The sequence below is a fragment of the Mesoplodon bidens genome (assembly GCF_964165515.1).
Source record: "Mesoplodon bidens genome assembly, chromosome: 19".
NCBI lineage: Eukaryota > Metazoa > Chordata > Mammalia > Artiodactyla > Ziphiidae > Mesoplodon > Mesoplodon bidens.
This window is the reverse complement of record NC_138179.1, coordinates 55,974,553-55,991,822: the sequence shown is the minus strand read 5'-3', so window position 1 is coordinate 55,991,822 and position 17,270 is coordinate 55,974,553. Positions and strand designations below refer to the sequence as shown.

Genomic DNA, 17,270 nt, shown 5'->3' with positions numbered 1-17,270 from the left:
ACGGGGGCTGCAGCCTGTATGCGTTTATACGTGAGGATCTCCCTCCCCCAGGAAAGCAGCGGGGCTGCGGTCTCATTCGATCTCCTCTTTACTGTGGATGTCACTGTCACCATCACAGCCACTGGGAGGAGCACACAACTTTAACCCCCTGTGTGCTAAGGGAAAGGGTGGGTGCATTCAGGGCTATAACACTAGCTATGTACACACAACATTCTAGGGAGAAAGCCACCCCAAGCACATGTGGGCACAGTGGGCATTGGGGTCTGGAGCTCAGGGGGGGACCGCGTGTGGCAGGCAGGTGTGTGCACGTGAGCACATGCAGGGGGAGGGCTCGGGAGGTGGCAGAAACATCGCTGGGGCCACCTGCGGCCTTCAAGCAGCTGGTTGGATGGCCAAGCTCTGGGCCCTCCCAGGTTCCTCGGCTTTAGGGGTGAGCCCCAGGTGAGAAACCCCTCCCTCCTGACTTTGACCTTAAACTCAGAGTGGAGGAAGAGACTGTAGGACCAGGTCCCCAGCCAGGGATCCCCTCCCACTATGCCCGATGTGGCGGGTACCTGGCCCCTTCCTAACACTGACACCAGACCAGGGCCAGGGTACTGGCACGGGCCAAGGGAGTAAGGCAAGCAGGGGTGTCCACTTGGAAGGCCAGGGCTGTGGAAGGCAGTGAGGGGGACCTAGGACCCCCGGCAGAGAAGTGGCAGCTCTGGGCTCAGGGAGGAAGAATGCCATGGAAACGTATCTCTGGGACACACTATCAGGGTGGAGACATCCCCCAATTCTCAGGCATTGCCCACAGAGACTGGACCCAGGGAGATCACATAGGAGTCTCCATAGGGACAGAGACTGGCACTTAGGGGCCACCAGAGACCGGTCACCGCAGTGATTTCCACAGAAACAAGAAGCTGGTCATCAGGGAGAGCCTCCTCCAACCTGGGGCGGGGACAGGGAGGGTCACCATGGTGGCCGGATCCAGGGACAACAAACAGTCCATCCTCTTGGGTGCAGACGAGTGGGGCGGCCTCTAGCTGACACGGTACGTGGACGTGTTTTTAGGCTCCGTGCTGGGCACACACCAATCACCGGCCTCCTGGATGGTCTGGTAGTGGCGCCAGGCTGACTTGTTGTAGACGGGCAGGCGTTCCACCGAGTCCGTGGACAGGGCCTGCAGGGCATCAGGGTCAGCCTCTCCCGCTTCCCTGCGCCTTGCCCACTCCTCGGCAGACCAGCCTTGCCCCGGCACGCCCTGGTGGCCACTGACGGTGGCCCACACGTTAGCCCAGCCAAGTGCCAGACGCTGGCTGAGATGAGTAACCCAGAAAGACCCATGAGAGGGCCTGTCCCTTCTGTGGCTTGCTCCTGCCCATTCAAGGCTGTTCACTTAAAGGTCAGGGAGGGATAGGAAGGACGCTAGGCTCTGTGACCCTGAACAAGGTCACCAGCTCCGGGCCTCAGTCTCCCCTGAGCTGAATCAGGAGTTCTCTGTGGTCCCTCCCCTTCCTTCTGAGTCTAGCAAGTCAAGGGTTCCCAGAACAGGGTCTTACTCATGCAAACCACGGACTCCGTGAAATTGCCTGCCAACTTGGGAGTGCCTGGTGGCTGGGAACTATAGCTTTGCTCTGATTCTCAGTCTGGAATCAGGAAAAGATTGGAGGGATGGAAAAGAAACCTAATAACAGGCCCGACCTATCAGCAAACTCCCCCAGCCAGACTCTGCAGGCAGGGGCCCTCACCTTGAGATAGATGACAGCGTCCGTCCCAAAGCCCTCCATGGAGAAGAGCTGCAGGTCCCCCTGGAAGTACTTGGCATACAGGCGGGAAATAGGGAGCCCATACCCGAAGCCAGCCTGCAAGGGGGTGAGAAGGGATGAGCGTGATGAGACACTGGCCCTGGGCTTCCTGGAACTGCAGGGACCCGATGTGCTGAGTGAGGAGGGCCAAGCTGGGGTCGTGCACGGGGACTCCCAGAACTGGGGTGGGGAGGGGACATGAGAAAGGGACAGCTCTGAGGCAAGATGGGGACCGTGGGATAAAGGACATCGGTCTGGCAGAGGGAGGAAGGCTGCGGAGCATGGGGCGGGTGGGGAGCAGCAAGCAGGGCAGGGAGAGGGTCTCGGGACTGGTAGCCAGGGGTCTGGGCAGGTCACGGGGCACCTCTGTCTCAATTTCCCACACCCAGCTCTGCCTACTCTGCTGGGAATGGACAGGGAGGTGTTGGTAAGCTGAACAACTCCAAGAGAGAGGTAGTTACTTGTGGAGAGAGAGAGGGGAAGGGAGAGTTGAGGAACAGTGACAGACAGACACCCACAGATAGGTAGGTAGGTACAGGCTGGGAGAGACAGGAGGAGCAGGGAGGCCCAGACTCAGACTCACACACGGCCACACAAGGACGGAGGGACCGTGGGAGGTAGGGAAGCGGGAGATGGGCAACAGTGACAATTTGATAAGAAGAGACCAGAAGACCGACAGGCCTTCTTCAGGAGGCCAGTGCGGGGAGCCAGAGTGAAGCCGTCTCACCAGTGGGGTTCCTCCGGTGCCAGGCTGAGGCGTGGGGGCCGTGGAGTACATGTAGCTGAAGAGCCGCTCAATCTTCCTCAAGGGAACACCCCCACCTCGGTCACTCATCTGGGGGACGTGGGACACGTCAGGGTCTCCAGACCTCAGTTTTCTCCACACCCCACCCCTGACCTTCTCAGATCTTCCTCCCCCCCCGCCCAGGGGCTCCCCTGAGCCCATGTCCTGGCAGGAGGGAAGTCTCCACACCACTGCTCTCTGGCCCCCAAAGTCAAGGGTCACGTACTTTGATGGAAAGGTCTTCCTCGCCCAAGGCCACCATGACCTTGAGAGGTGGGAGCGTGAGGCTGCATTCGTGGCTTTCCACAGTCGCTCGCATGGCATTCTGTGGTGGCAAAGGGGTGAGACTCAGTGAGGGCAACCCAGACCTCACCACTCCCACCCCCCACAAAGGACCGCCCCCCAGCCTCCTCACCTTGAAGAGTTCAAAAAGCATGTGGTAGAGGTGGGAGGGGACATAGACCATGTGAATTGGCTGTTTGGAGTTGGATGCTGCCAGGGAAGTCCAAACCAAAGATCAGGAAATTGTCCGGAGGTCACCATTCAGCACTCATTCACCGGCATCGAGCACCCAGCACTCAACCACCAACCACTGTCCGTCCGTCGTCCATCCGTCTGCTCATGCGTTCATCCATCTAGCCATTCATCCAGTGTCCGTTCATCCATCTGTCTCCCTGTGTAATATCCATCCATTACACAGTGTCTGTCTGTCCGTCCAGCCAGCCATCCGTTATCCCTCCATTCATCAGTCATATCCATTCAATATCTGTTCGTCCCTCTATCTACCCATTCAGTGTCCATCCAACCATCCAACTGTCCCTCAGTCTATGCATCGGTTCCAGCACCTATCTTTCCCATCTCTCCATTCATGCAAAGTACAGATCCATCCTTCCATTCATCCACTGTTTGTCTACCCATCTATCCATCATGCACCCACCCAGATAATATGTCCATCCTCAACGTAGCCCTACTGGCATTCACCCTGATAACAGAATCCCCTGTAGCGCTTTTTCACCCAGAGGAGAGGGGAGGGGGCTGCCCAGGTGATTTGGACACAAGCATCCCACTTCCCAAGAATCACTCTATCCTGGAGCGTTTTCTTGGTTCTAGAGACTGAGTGTCTCTTCCTGGTGCCTGGCACAGAGCTTTGTATGTAGCGGAAGCTCGATAAATGTGCAGGGGATCCATGAAGGGAGGAAACCCAGGCCCTGTGCTGGGCAGTGGAGACATCCAGTTGAATGAAGGTCAATCCTACCGTCCCAGAGACTCACGTCTAGACAGAGAAACGCACCACCGACGTTCACATCAGGTGCTGTGCCCAGAGCTGCGTGCTAGGCCCTGGGCTCGACCCCAGGGACCCTGAACTAAAGCAGCCTGTCTCTGCCCTTTGGTTTCTGCCAAGTAATTCAAACAGTGCAATTCAGAGGTACACCGGGGGCAGGCGGTGCCTAACGCTTCCTGGGAGGTCCGGGAAGGCTTTTCAGAGGAGGTGGACTTGAACCGGGTCTTAAGGCAACTCTAGGATGTGGGCACAGAGGCATGAACACCTCAGGTTTCTGGCCCACAGGCCAGGGTGGCTGAGGAGCAGGTGGGTGCAGGGGAGGGTAGAGGCCCTGATCCTCCTCACCCCTCCACCTCCGAGGTATTTATCCAGTTCACCGCCGCCTTTTCCTCTCTGCTGCCTTCCCTTCCCCTTGCCTGAATCTGCAATGACCTCCTAACTGGTCTTCCTGTGTCCTCTCCTGCCTCCTCCAACCTCTAAATTATCTTTTTTTTTCTTTAATATTTATTTGGTGGCACTGGGTCTTAGTTTTGGCAGCTGGGCTCCTTAGTTGCGGCTCACTGGCTCCTCAGTTGTGGCATGTGAACTCTTACTTGTGGCATGCATGTGGGATCTAGTTCCCTGACCAGGGATCGAACCTGGGCCCCCTGCATTGGGAGCACGGAGTCTTAACCATTGCGCCGCCAGGGAAGTCCCCTCTAGATATCTTTAGAATGTGACTCAGATCCTGTCATCACCCTGCTTCAAACCTCCAGTGGCTTTCTGCTGCTCTCAAAATCCCAGCTCCTGTCTGTGGTCCACTGGCCCTGCATGCCATGGGTGGGAGAGATCCCACCCATCACCCCTTTAATCTCCTAACCCCACCACACTGGTCCTTCGGGTCCTTGACTACCCCATCCAAAGCAGGACCCTTGTAGCCATCCTCTTGTATCCGTTATTCCCTTTCTTCCTTTAGTAATAGATGCCTCCCTCCCCCAAAGTTTTGACCAGCACGTGACTACCCAGCTAGAGACTAAATTCCCAGCCTCCCTTGCAGCTGGGAGACTTAGGAAAGTGCTATGTTCAGCTCTTGGGCCCTGCCTTCCACATCCTCTTTCCCTTTCTCCAGGCTGGAACTGAGACATGAGGGTGGGTAGCCAGCTTTAATTTTTATTTATTTATTTATTTATTTCTTCTTGCGGTACGCGGGCCTCTCACTGTTGTGGCCTCTCCCGTTGCGGAGCACAGGCTCCGGACGCGCAGGCTCAGCGGCCCAGCCGCTCCGCGGCATGTGGGATCTTCCCGGACCGGGGCACGAACCCGTGTCCCCTGCATCGGCAGGCGGACTCTCAACCACTGCGCCAGCAGGGAAGCCCGGGTAGCCAGCTTTAACCATTATACCCCAGGGGCTGGGGAGAGGGAAATCTCTCTCTCAAATTAAACCAGTTTTTGGATTTGGGGAAGACAGCCAAACTCATATCCCATCTAATACACGCTCCTATCCATCACTGTCACGCTACCCCACTGTGTTTCCTTCCTGTCACTTATCATGACCTGAAGTTATCTTGTTTGTTATTTGTTCATTGGTTAAAGGTCCCATTCCCCAACCTCCCCAGTACCGAGAGTGTAAGCTCCGTGGGAACGGGGACCTTGCCTGCTGTGTTTACTGCTTAATAAATATTTACCAGACAGATTAATAATAATAATACAATAATAGCCCTGCTTCTCCCTCATCCAGGTAACAGCTCCCTTCCTGAGTCCCACCTCACTTTCCTCTCCGATGTGCCCAGCCCTTAGACAGACAGACAGGCAGACACACAGCCTCACTCCCTCACCATTGATCTCCTGGATCTCCAGGTCAGGTGAGGCCATGTAATACTTGTCACACAGGAGCTTGGCCATGTCGTAGGCATCTGAGAGAAGAGAGGGGTCATCAGGGAATGAGGTGACCTCCCCCCAGCAGGCAGTCCTCTTGGCACCAACACTGGGCTTCACCAACACTGAACCCATGGGGACGTGGCCCCCACCCACTGGGGAATGGGTCACCGTCTGGCCAGGTCGGATTGCGGGGGTCACTGGGGATCCTCTGTGGGCCAGGCATGGTGGGGACAGCTCACCTTTCACCACCTCGGAGACGCTGCAGTTGGGGTCGATGCTGCCGATGTGTTTGGGGTGCGCCGGGTTGGTGCTGCCCTCAAAGATCAGGGCTGCGGGCGGGAAGGGAGGGCGCGGTTAGCGGGGCTCCCTCTCCCCCCGGTTCTCCAGTGCTCCACCTCTACTTCGGACACTTCTGACCCGGATGCCGCACCCCCTCCCCACCCTCCTACCCTCTCTCCCCTGACCCCTGGCCCCTCCAACCCTGGCTCAGGCCAGTCTTGGACCTCTGTAGGCCTGAAGCATTCTTCTCAGAAGTTTCATCCCCATACAGTCTACATTATATTTATTCTTCTCTTTTGCTATACCTTTAAAAATAATTTTTACCTTCTTGTGTAATTAATGACTGGCTACAATTTCTCAACAATCATAGTTAATACTCCTGGAGTCAGAAACACTAGACAACAACCTGTGTCCTAACATAACGAGACTTTTATGAATACCACGTAAAGAGGCGACACAGTTTTGCATCCTGTACACATCTGAACAGTGAATGGCCCTGCGCTCGCTCACTGTGCTGGTTGATGAGCATGCGGATGGAGATGCGGCTGAGGTAGAAGCGGTCCAGGAAGTACTGGATGTTCTGGTTGGAGACGGGGTCGTCGCCGTAGGCGTCCTTGTACTCCAGCACGCCCTGCGCCATGGTGGGCACCACGTCATTGTGGCGGTTCCGGATGGTGACCAGGGTGTCGGTGAACCTGCGATGGGGGTAGATGTTGGCCCTCACCCCGCCCCAGCCCTGGGACAGCCCTCAGACTCTCCCCGCTTCTCTCCACAGTGCCTTCACCCACTCGACTCTCCCCAGTCCACTCCTCCGGAAGCCCACCCCACATCTCCCACCGCCTGCCTGACAGCCTGGGAGCTCCACAGGGGCGGGGCCTGGGCCCCCCCATCAGACTCAGGGCACACCAAGGGTCGGGGGCTGTCTGCCCCCGCAGACTGGACACCCCTGGGGGTGGGGGCAGTTCCTTCATCCTGCTGGCACTTCTGCCCCCGGGGCTGTGGCCCACACCTGCCCTCCCGCCCCCAGCCAGGGCCTCACTCACTGGCTCAGGGTCCGATGGTCCTCAGGGTCCTTGTCCAGGAACTCCATGATGTCCAGGAGACTCTGGACATACCTGTGTGTGGGAGGGGGCAGGGGACGCCTCAGCCCCAGGCCGGGCCCCGGCACACCTGACTCTGCTGACCCTACTTCCGTCCCGCGCCTCCAGTGGGCGCCGCCCAGAGCTGGGCCGCGTGGGTTCAGAAGCTGCGTCCGAAGTTCTCTCACTCCGCTCCCTCCGCGTGTGAGGCTCCCCAACGACACCACGAGTTATGCAAGAAAGTCTCTAACTTGTTGGTTCCTAGAGCGCCTTTGCTTGATATCCCAGAATAGCAGCCCTCAAAGGGGGTTGGTGACCACCCCACCCCCAAGTCTCCCGGATTAGCAGACTGAGGCCGAGACCGGGGGTGGGGGGGGGGCCTTGCCCGAGACCAGCAGTGAGAGCAGCCTGGGGCAAGGCACTTAGCTCCCCAGGGCCCGTCATGGAAGCAGATCTTAGTGTTTGTCCCGCAGGGTTGTTGCTGCATCCCACGGGTGCAGGTGGCAGAGTGGCCAGCCCAGAGCTCTCACAGGGCAGGGCTTCAGGGAGGAGGAGGACAGCCTCATACTCCCGAGTCCCGGCACCAGGAGCTGTGCAGTCTCCTAGGGAACTGGATTTTAAATGGTGGGTGGGAAGCACTCGGGGTGGGGTGGGCATGCCCAGCTCTGACACCAGGTAGGGCTGGAGCCCACGGAGAGCCTGAAGGGACCCGGGCTGCCCAGATGGTGCCAACCTGGAGCCACTGTCCCCCCGCCCCTCCTGCGAGGCGGGACGCCACTGCTTCCCTGCTAACACCTCAGCCCGCAACAGCCCATTCTCCTGGGGAAGGCAGAGAGCTGAGCCTCTCTCCAGCAGAAACACTTCCAGCCGGCAGGAAGGAGGGGCCACCGAGAGCTCTGACGGTGGGTGCCTAAGAGTCTCTCTAGAAGAGGCCCCCACCACAGTCGGAAGCATTCCTAGGAACACAGGGCTTTGACCCTGACAGGTAAGACCGGCAGTAATTAGCCCCATTTCGCAGTCTCCTCAACTGAGGCCTGAAGCAGTCCCACAGCTGGGAGGCCGCATAGTGAAGACGGGCCTCCAGCGCTCCTGCCACCATACAGTGCTGGCTGCTGAAAATGCTCGGCCCGCGGGGCCCGCGGTTCCCTCTGCCTGGAATGCCCCGCCCCCTCCACCCACTAGCTGCTACTCGTCCCTCCTGTTGCTTAACCCAGTAGAGAAGAGGGCAAAAGAGCTAGCTAGCTCTGAAGCTGGCTCTGCCGAGTTCCAGGCTGGCTTTTTCCACTTTGAGCTGCGTGGCTCTGGGTAAGTCACGGAACCTCTCTGGGCCCGAGTTTCCTCCTCAGGAAAGGGACGGTTTTGTACCTACTGCTGTTCACTGCTTTTTGGTGAGAATTAAACGTGATGATTAACACAGCGCCTGGCACACAGCGAGCGCTCTCTAAATGTTTGCTCTTGTTCCGAACAGTGGTTCAGACACTGTCAGCAGCTGAGTGCACCCTCGGAGTGCCCGGGTGGCACATGACACGCTCCTCCTGGTTGTACTGGGCAAAGACTCTCTGAATCACACCACGTTTGAATCTGTCATGCTCTCTGGACGGCCACCGATGGCAGGAATGGGGCCGTGCTCGCCCTGCTGCGCCTGCCTGCCCTCCCCACCCAGGGCCCGGCATGAGGCCTGGCAAGAGGTGGCGTAGTCACTGGTAGGGGGAGCGGACAGAGCAGAGGAGATCGGCTCCCCCTCGGCACCCCCGCAGCCCCGGCAGACAGGCAGAGCGGCCCTCCTTCGGCCTCACCTCGGGCTCCCTGGAGAGTAAGAACAGACGACACTTACCCAGTGACCCTTAGAGCTCACAGTCTACACAGGGTCTCTCATCTCCCAGCAGCCTTCATGAGCATGTGGTATTTCCCCTCTTTTGCAGACAAGGAAACCAGCTCAGAGAGGGCAGGTAATATGCCCCAGGCCACACGGTAAGCATTCGCACTGGGATTCCAACCCAGGTCTGTCTGACGCCAAGTCTACACCACATGGCCAAGTGCTCACTGTCTACACTGGTCCTAACAGTGATGCCGATGGTGAAGGTGGCCCAGCATTTACTGGCACCGGCCTTGTGCCAGGGCTCTGCTCTGTGTTCCCCTACTTTCACCTCCACAATGACCCTGTGCTGGGGGGGGGTGTGTGTGTGCGCTACCGCTAGACCCATTTTACAGATGAGGAAGTTAACATGCAGAGCTGGGATCCTCTCTCACAGGCCCGTGTTACTCCAAATCCCTCATTCCTTGACCGTTCCCAGAAGAAAGCTTCATGCTCATGTGATTCTTAGAGGGAGTGGGGATTTGGGAGGAGAACCGGCAAATATGCAATGGTGGGGGGGCCCTGGAACCCCTTCCCAAGACCCTGGGGGCAAGCAGAGAGAGCCAGGGGCCCCTGACCAGCTTGGCCAGGAGCGGGGGCAAGGGTAGGATGAGAGCTCTGGCTGCGGGCCCCGCCCCTCTGTGGCTGCCTAATGAACCATAGAGGGCGCTGTCACGTGGCCAGCGAAGTAGAACAAAGGGCACCAGGATGGACTGACTGGCAGTGAGCAGCGCCGGCCGGCAGGGCTCTGGGGAGAGCTACAGCCTCCGGCCTCCGTCTCCTGACCGTGAAGCAGGGTTTACAATCCCCGCCTGCCTCCCTCGCAGGGCCACTCCTTCAGGGGAGAGGAAGAAGAGGAGAGGATGACAAAGATTCTCCCAGGGGAACCTGGACCCCGGCCTGAAGCCCCCCAAGGGCCTGGCAGACCAGACTCACCCTTGGGCCAGATCTTGGTCCTACAAAGGGAAAGACGCTGGGGAAGGAGTGACGCTGGCTCCTGGGCTGCCCACCCCCGAGGGCCAGAGAAAGAGCTGGGCTTAGACACAGGCGGTCTGGACCAGTGGTGCAATGACAGATGCGCAACCTAGGGCGCAACCTGGGCTTGGCACAGCCGGCAGCGGGGCCAATGGGACGCCCTAGGGAAGGCCTGGCCTGCCAACCTCAACAGTAAGCAAGGCCGCCCAGGACTTCCTGGGTGAGATCTGGAGCTTCCTTCCCCTCCCCTCCACCGAGGTAATGTGGAAGCCCCAAACCCTGCCTTCTGGGGCTTTCTAGCCATTCCAGAGCCCTGGATTTAGGAGCTGGGAGGACTGGAAAACGGGGAGTGAGACAGCGTGTGCGTGTGCGTGTGTGTGCGTGCGTGTGTGCGCCTGTGTGCGCGTGGGTGTTGGAATGGGTGCCTGGCAGCTGGGGAGGAGGCGCGTGCAGCCTTGCGTCGGGGCAGGGGAGTGGGAAGCGGGTGTGGGTCTGGGCGCCTGCGGGTGTGCGCGCACCACGCACTAGTGTCCACAGCCGCTGGGGACCAGGGGTGTGAACAGGCAAAGGCCCTGTGAGGAGGGGAGAGGGGGCAGACGTGTCCTCCATCTCTCTGGAAGCTGCCTGTGGAGGGGCAGTGGGCACGGCGCTGAGCCAGGCCGACCTGGGTCCCATTGCTGGCGGTGCCACTCAGGTTCCCGTGTGTGAAGCGGGCTTCGTAGCAGCAGGCGCGGATTAGAGGAGATGATGCTGGTGGCCGGTCTCTGCTCTGATTACGTTAAGTGGTGGCTGAGGGATTCAATGGCAGGGTTTGGCCCTGGGCGCCCGGAACCTGTGAGGCGGTCATTCTTTTCGAGGACAAGGCCTGGGTTTGGGGTCTGCACACCTTTTGCTGATGCAGCGGAAGTTCATAAGAAGGTGCTGGTGATACCCCCTGCCATCCACTTCCCTGCACCCCTGCAAAGGCCCTACTGGTGACAGGAGTGACTCGCTGTCATGATTCTACTCTGCAATGATCACTCAACCGTCCATTTTCTCGAAGTACATCCCCACCGACTGCACGCCCTTCCTCAGGCTGTCTTTCTCTCCTGAGAGGAGGCAAGGTTGCCCCTCTGTGCCCCCACAGTACTAGCCATCAAACAATCTCTGTAAAGGAAATCTACTCTCCCACTGACTTGCTCTGTGAGCTTAGAAATCTCTGACTCCTGGTCACTGTCCCAGAATGCAGTTCTCTCCCTTCCCTTCGAGAACGCAGCCTCCAGATCACACAGCCTGGGCTGGAATCCTGGCTCTACCAACTATTACCTGAATGAGCCCAGACAAGTTTCTTACTCTCTGAACCTCAGTTTCCTCATCTACAAAATGGGGATAACAACAAGGCCGACTTCACCAGGTTGTCGTGAAGTTAAGTGGGTTAATACGTGGACACGCTTAGAACAGCTCCTGACGGCCAGCAGGCCCCCAGGCATGTCTGCTTCTGTCATCGTCATCACCATCATTACTACACTGTGAAGAGGACCTCCGCCACAGCACGTCACCTTTGTCCTGGAGGTGCTCTCGCCAGAAGCTTGCAGACGTCACTCACGCTTAGAGAGTTCCGTGTACCTTCACATCCAGCAGTGGCATCTGACCCTTAGAAACAGAACGGATCCCCATTTTACAGATGAGGAAGCCGAGGCTCAGAGGGGCCATGTGGTTGGCCAAACATTAAGTGTCTAGCAAGCAGCAAAGCCAAGCCTCAGAGGCAGGCATGCCGGCGCCACACCCAGGGCTTTCCTCTACCTTCCAGTCACTTCCAAAACCAGTTCCCACGACACCGAGTCTGTCCGGTTGAAATAATACGTCAGGTTTGTTTAGAGCCAGGACTTCTCCACTTGCCCACAGTGACTCCTGCCTGGAACCTTCCCCGCTGAATAGAAACGCCACTAGCTGCTGCCACAGGTGAACTAGTACCTCTGCTCCTACCGAGGGCAGGTGCTCAGGCCTTGGCCATTTGCAAAGGGGAGGTTTTGTTCCTCACTCAACAGACTCTGAGGCTAGTGGGCCTCTTGCCAGGCTCTCTGATAGGTCGTCCCCCTCCTCTCCTGCAAACTCTCCCCACCTCCGCCGCCTCCATCATCCAAGCCGGCAAGGGGGTTCCCCTGGATAGGGAGGTCTGCCCTCTCCCACAGGCAGCCGCCTCAGAGAGGCCTTCCTTCCCTCAGACCTCAGTCTCTCTTGCTGCAGCTGATGCCCATCCTCTGGAAACAATCTCAGCAGGCGGTCTCTTCAGTGTGTCAGCACACTGGAGCAATACCTTGGCCTGCCCCCCTCTAAGTGGGTCATGCACTGGGAAGTGTTCCCTTTCGTCTGACTTCACTCCCTCCTGCTGTTGCTGGACATGACTTCCCAGCTTCGAGGGAAGAATAACGTCAGGCCAAGCCCCCCACACGTGTAACTGAGTTTCAGGAAGGGACTCTCTGGGCCTCGGGGGCATCGTGGGCAGTTCAGCAGCTCCCTGCCCTCCCTCTCCACATCCCCTGACTCTTCTAGGAACATGGTGTCCAGGGAGGGGCCTGAGAAGCCTTGTCCTGGCGTCAGGGACCAGCTGGAGAGGCAGCCGGGTCACTCAGCTGGACAGAGCTGGAGGAGGGCTGGGGACAACAGATGGCACCTTCCGTCCCTCCCCATGCCTTCCACACTGCCCGGTGGCAGGAAATGCCAGTTGGCTCAGAGGTCTTGGACCTCTAAGGGACAGGGCCCAGCGAGGGGTGACCTTGTTGGGCTACATGCAAATCAGGCTCCGCCCTCTGTCCCCCATCCCCCTTCACCGCTTGCACTCACAGCGCTCCACCCACCAGTGAGTGCTCAGATGCCCTGGCCGGGCCCTCTCCAGCCTCTGCACCTTTGCACAAGCAGTTCCTTTGGCCTGGAACACCCTTCCCTCCCTTCTAGGTCAGGGTTCAGTTAGGCGCCCTGTCAGGCCCAGTGACACGTCACCTCCTCTCTGCGTCCACTTCAACGTCCCCACAACGTTCTGGTTCAGCTGAAATTCACTGTGCACAGAACACGTGCCTGGTCCCTCCTTACCTTACCCTCGTTTAATTAGAGTAAGTCATGCATATGCATATTCATGCATAGAAAAAAGCTGGAGGGGCATCAAGAAAGGGCACTTACAAAACCTTAACAGTGTTTGCTTAAGGGGTGGAGTGGTGCTTGGCATTCCCTTTTATCTACTTTTCTGTGTTCTCCAAATGTCAAGGTGAACACGTCATACTTCTGCAACAAGGGGAAAGAACCCAAATCAATGTTACTTTAAAATAATACTTTGCTTTTCATTTAAATAAAGTTAACTTTTCAGCAGCTTACTGCTCCTGCCACTATGTAGCTCTTAGTTGGCCCTCTTGTACTCTCCCCTGTGCGATCACAGGCTCCCTGAGGGCAGCTGCTGCCTGTTTAACCTCACACGGCCCTGGGCTCGAAGTAGGTGTGGATGCCGCGAATCCAAAAGGAAACCACAGCCATACCCCACCTGCCACAGCCAGAAGCAAGGGCAGAAGATTTCTGCACACATGCCACTGAAGATCAACCACGATTACGCATTTACATACCCAGTTACACAGCAAATTCTTGTTCCTTCTTCATGTGACTGGCCTCTGGCTAATGTCATTCAGTTACTTATCCCTGGACAGAATTTTTGAGTAAACTTTACCGGGGATTTCTCTCTGCTACTGCTGCTCTGTGCAATAAACTTTTGGTCTTTGCCCATCCAAAGCTCTTTGGAGTTGGTACTGTGCCATCATTGCGTCTATTCGAGTGTTTTCCAACATCCAAAACACGCTGACTTGTTTGGATTATATAATTTGAAGATTAGCTTCTTCCTGTTTCTGCTTCCCACAAAGTTGCCTCAGGTAAATACTATCCAACAGGGGCTAGATTTTCAGGACCAGGGCTGGTGGCAAATGCTGACAATAGCCTGATTTGGGTTTTTGGCTGTGAAAATGATGATTTCCTAGGCGGATCCTGTGTTTCCAGAGAATGGAGGGTGGTGAGTATAGGGCTGTCCCATAGACATGGAAGCTGAGCTTGATCTGAGTCCCTGCTCTGGCCTAAGATTCCCACTTGACCGTAGGAACTCCCCTACCTCTCGGAGTCCCTGTGCCTCTCCTCTTTCCCCACCTCCCTCAAGGTTCCTGGGAGCAGGGGGCATCTGACAGTGGGGTGGGAGGTGCGGGGACCTATTCAGGGGTCTCACCAGCTCTGTACCAGCTGCACCGAGGGTGTGCTCAGCACCCGGTCGGGAAGCAGGTTGATCTCTTTCATGATGTTGGCCAGGCGCACAGGCAACTCCTGCCTGAGGAAGGTGAATGAGGTTTTCTCACAGGCATTGCTGGACCCTGGTGGGAGAGGGAAGGGTGAGCTCACAGAGTTACAAAGCACTGGAGCCAGAGGACATCCTGGGGGGCACGGGGTCAGGTCACTAAATCCTTCATTTCCTGAGGGTTCAGAAGAGAAGAGATGGAGGCATGGGACAAGGAGCCTTTCCTGACCCCCCCCCCCGCACTGACCACCACACCACCCAGCCTAACCCTTAGGGAGGTTGCGTCCTCTCCCTGCCCCCAGCTGAACCCTGCTTGCCTTCAACCACAGGGAAAAGGGCCATCCTGGGCCCACTGGGAGCTGCCTCCAGCCCAAGTTACCTCACTTCTTCTCTTTCTTTCCCTCCTAGTAGATACTCACTTTGCGGGGGTTGATCCAGGTGGGCAGAAGGGCCTGGGAAATCCACCCCTACCTTGGGATGAGCTCCCCCTGGCTGAGGGGAGCTACGCTCGGACCACCGCAGCTGCAGGGTCCCGGCATCATCTCTGGCCCAGCTGGTCTTTATGCCCATTGTAGAGCTGCCCTGTGTTAATGCCCGCCCACCTGTGAGGTAGACGGGGCCTGAGAACTGGGGCCCAGATACTTTGATCCTGGGTGTGGCTTGAAAATGAAGAGGGAGTAGGGGACTGAATGACGCCATGGCCTGGAGTCAGGAGACCCGGGTTCTAAGTCCAGGTTCTGCTTTTAACTGTCGTCCAGTGCATGTGACCATCCTTCTGGAGGTCTGTTTCCCTCACTGAACTCCAAGTGGGGGACCAAACTCTACTGGGAGCCCCTCCCTCCTGTGACAGTCCTGTTAACTGGGGCCCAGTCTGGACTGGACAGATGCTGGGGGCTGGGAGTGGGCTCAGGAGGCTTTCCTACATGGGGGAGCTCAAACAGGGAGCGGGGCCGGCGGGACAGGTGCCCTGTGTCCTGGCTGCAGCCTCCCCGCCCCGTCCCATCAGTGACACAGCTGTAACCTGAGCCAGGCCCTGTCTCCTCAACGCTTGAGAGACCTGGGCAACCCCTCTTCATCTCTAGCTGGCACCCTGGAAATTCCGTGGGAACAGACAGGGTCCACACAGTGCCTGTTTCAGTCCCCGCGTTGGCACAGCCTTGCCACCCCCAGAACACTGATGGTAGGCGACCCTGGCCCAGGAACCCAGGGGGCAGCCAAGGATGGGTACAAGCTACCTGACTCCATCTCATGGTGCCCCGGACCCCTCCCTGCCCAGCTGGGGTAAGACGGCCAGGCCACAGCAGGTTTGATCTGCCAGGGTCCTTGCCCTCTAGGACAGCCGGGAGCCAGCTCCTTCAGTGGGCGGAGGTGTACCGGCCAGGGCCTCTCTCCTGTTGACTCATCTGAAAGAGCCCCCTCCCCCAAAACGACCCCTCCACGCCCACCCCTGCGCAGGTCTCCTTCCAGATGGCTGCACCTCCCGGTGCTGCCCTGTTACTCCCACCAGCATCCTCCTCATTTCCTCTCTGACCTTCACTTTTAGAGTCGCCAGGACAGCCCCCGGTAACCCTCCAGTGCCCGGTTACACCCTCCTACTCCGACAGCACCGCCTCCCTGCCCCTTCCTCTCCAAGACCCCTCACCAAGCCCGGGAAGACATCTTGGACCCTTCCTTCTCAGTGCCCCCCCACCCTCCCGCTAACAGCTCAGTCTCTTCAGTCACGGTGCCCTTCACTCTTTCAAGCCCGGCGGCCGGCCCCTGCCTCCCCGTTAACCCTTTCCTGTCTGGACCCCTGCAAGCAAACCTTCCCTGTCACTCGGCCTCCCTTACCCTCCTCGTTAATCCTTCCGGGCCAGGACTCCTTCACTCCACCCCCACCCCGCGCGGGCCCTCGCTGCCAGCCGCCTCCCGCCCACTTGTACCGAAGTCCAGAAACTGCTTCATGGAGAGCGGGGACGGGGAGAACTTGCTGAAGTGCTCGATGTACTTGGGCGCCCCTGCCAGGGACGCATTCTTCAGCAGCGCGCGGAGCCAGCGCATGGCGGCGGCGGCCGCGCCTCGGGCTCGAGCTCCGGTCCCCGCGCGGGCAGCGCTGGCGCTCCGTTCGGCCCAGGTGGGCCCAGCGCCGCAGCAGCCGCCTACTCCCCACCCTGGCCCTGGCGGGGCTCCGAATCCCGGCCAATCGGCTCGTCGCGGCGCCCCGACGTTGCCAATGGCGGCTCACAAACAACTCCCGGAGAGCCAGTAGCCTCTCGCCCCGGCACGTGGCTGCCCCTGGGCCCACCCCCTTAACCCGTTGTTTACCTGGAGCGGCCTGGTGTTTTCGAGAGGCCGCGCCGAGAGCCCGCCTCCCGGGCGTCACCACGCGCTCTCCTCCTCCACGCCCAGCCCGGGTTAACCCCTCCCTCCCCAGAGGCCCGTTATTCCCTTTCCTCTTACACGCCTTCCTTTCCCCGCTCCCTCCCCGAATCTCCTTCACTTGCCTTCCCTGAGATTGTCCGGGTAGCTTTCAACGCATCCCTTTCCTCCCAAAGGGGTCTGATTCACCTGTCCCGAATTCCACACACCTGCTGTCCCTCAGGGGGTCTGGTGGGTTTCCAGTCCTGATGAGTGACCCAGACTGTGAATGTTTGCTAACTTCGGGTTCGGGATGCAAGCCCACGCTAACCCTCATATAGATGTGCAACCCACCCACTTCCACAAATATCCAAGCGCTCAGGAAAAGGCGGCATTTTGCTTTTCCAGTTAAAAAACACCCAACCCCCTAACTAACGCCTAGCGGCGGCTACAATAAACTTTTCAAAACACTTTTATTTTATGACTCCCTACTCATTTGACCTGAGAAAGCAACCTTTTCCCCACTGGGCTTCCTTAGAGAAAGGTCCTTTAAGGTGATTTGTGCTGGAGGCCGAGAGTTGCCCAGCAGCCTGGCTCTCTCGTGGGAACATAGCGCGCCCTCTTGTGGTCGAACGCGGTAAGTCCTGTTCCCCCCACCCCTCCCGCTTGCCCCTTTGAGGCGTTTTTCACCCTTCAGTCCTTGTCTGGCCCTCACCAAGTGCCTAATAGGTGCTA

The 17,270-nt window shown here is 58.1% G+C and overlaps 1 protein-coding gene across 2 annotated transcripts; it reads right to left on the bottom strand.

Moving 5' to 3' along the window:
* Positions 1 to 65: 65 nt before the first annotated feature.
* Positions 66 to 16,523, bottom strand: PDK2 (pyruvate dehydrogenase kinase 2). 2 transcript variants are annotated; one of them, XM_081219800.1, is made up of 11 exons: positions 16,503 to 16,523; positions 14,133 to 14,274; positions 7,033 to 7,104; positions 6,500 to 6,684; positions 5,950 to 6,039; positions 5,668 to 5,745; positions 2,987 to 3,063; positions 2,798 to 2,896; positions 2,515 to 2,622; positions 1,731 to 1,844; positions 66 to 1,162 (listed from the first exon to the last, which is right to left on the bottom strand). In XM_081219800.1, the coding sequence occupies exons 2-11, from the start codon at positions 14,198 to 14,200 to the stop codon at positions 1,022 to 1,024; spliced, it is 1,032 nt and encodes a 343-aa protein (XP_081075926.1). In that variant the 5' UTR covers positions 14,201 to 14,274; positions 16,503 to 16,523; the 3' UTR covers positions 66 to 1,021. The 2 variants fall into 2 exon arrangements, with proteins under 2 accessions (XP_081075926.1, XP_081075925.1); XM_081219799.1 differs by lacking the exon at positions 16,503 to 16,523 and adding an exon at positions 16,121 to 16,342.
* Positions 16,524 to 17,270: the final 747 nt, after the last annotated feature.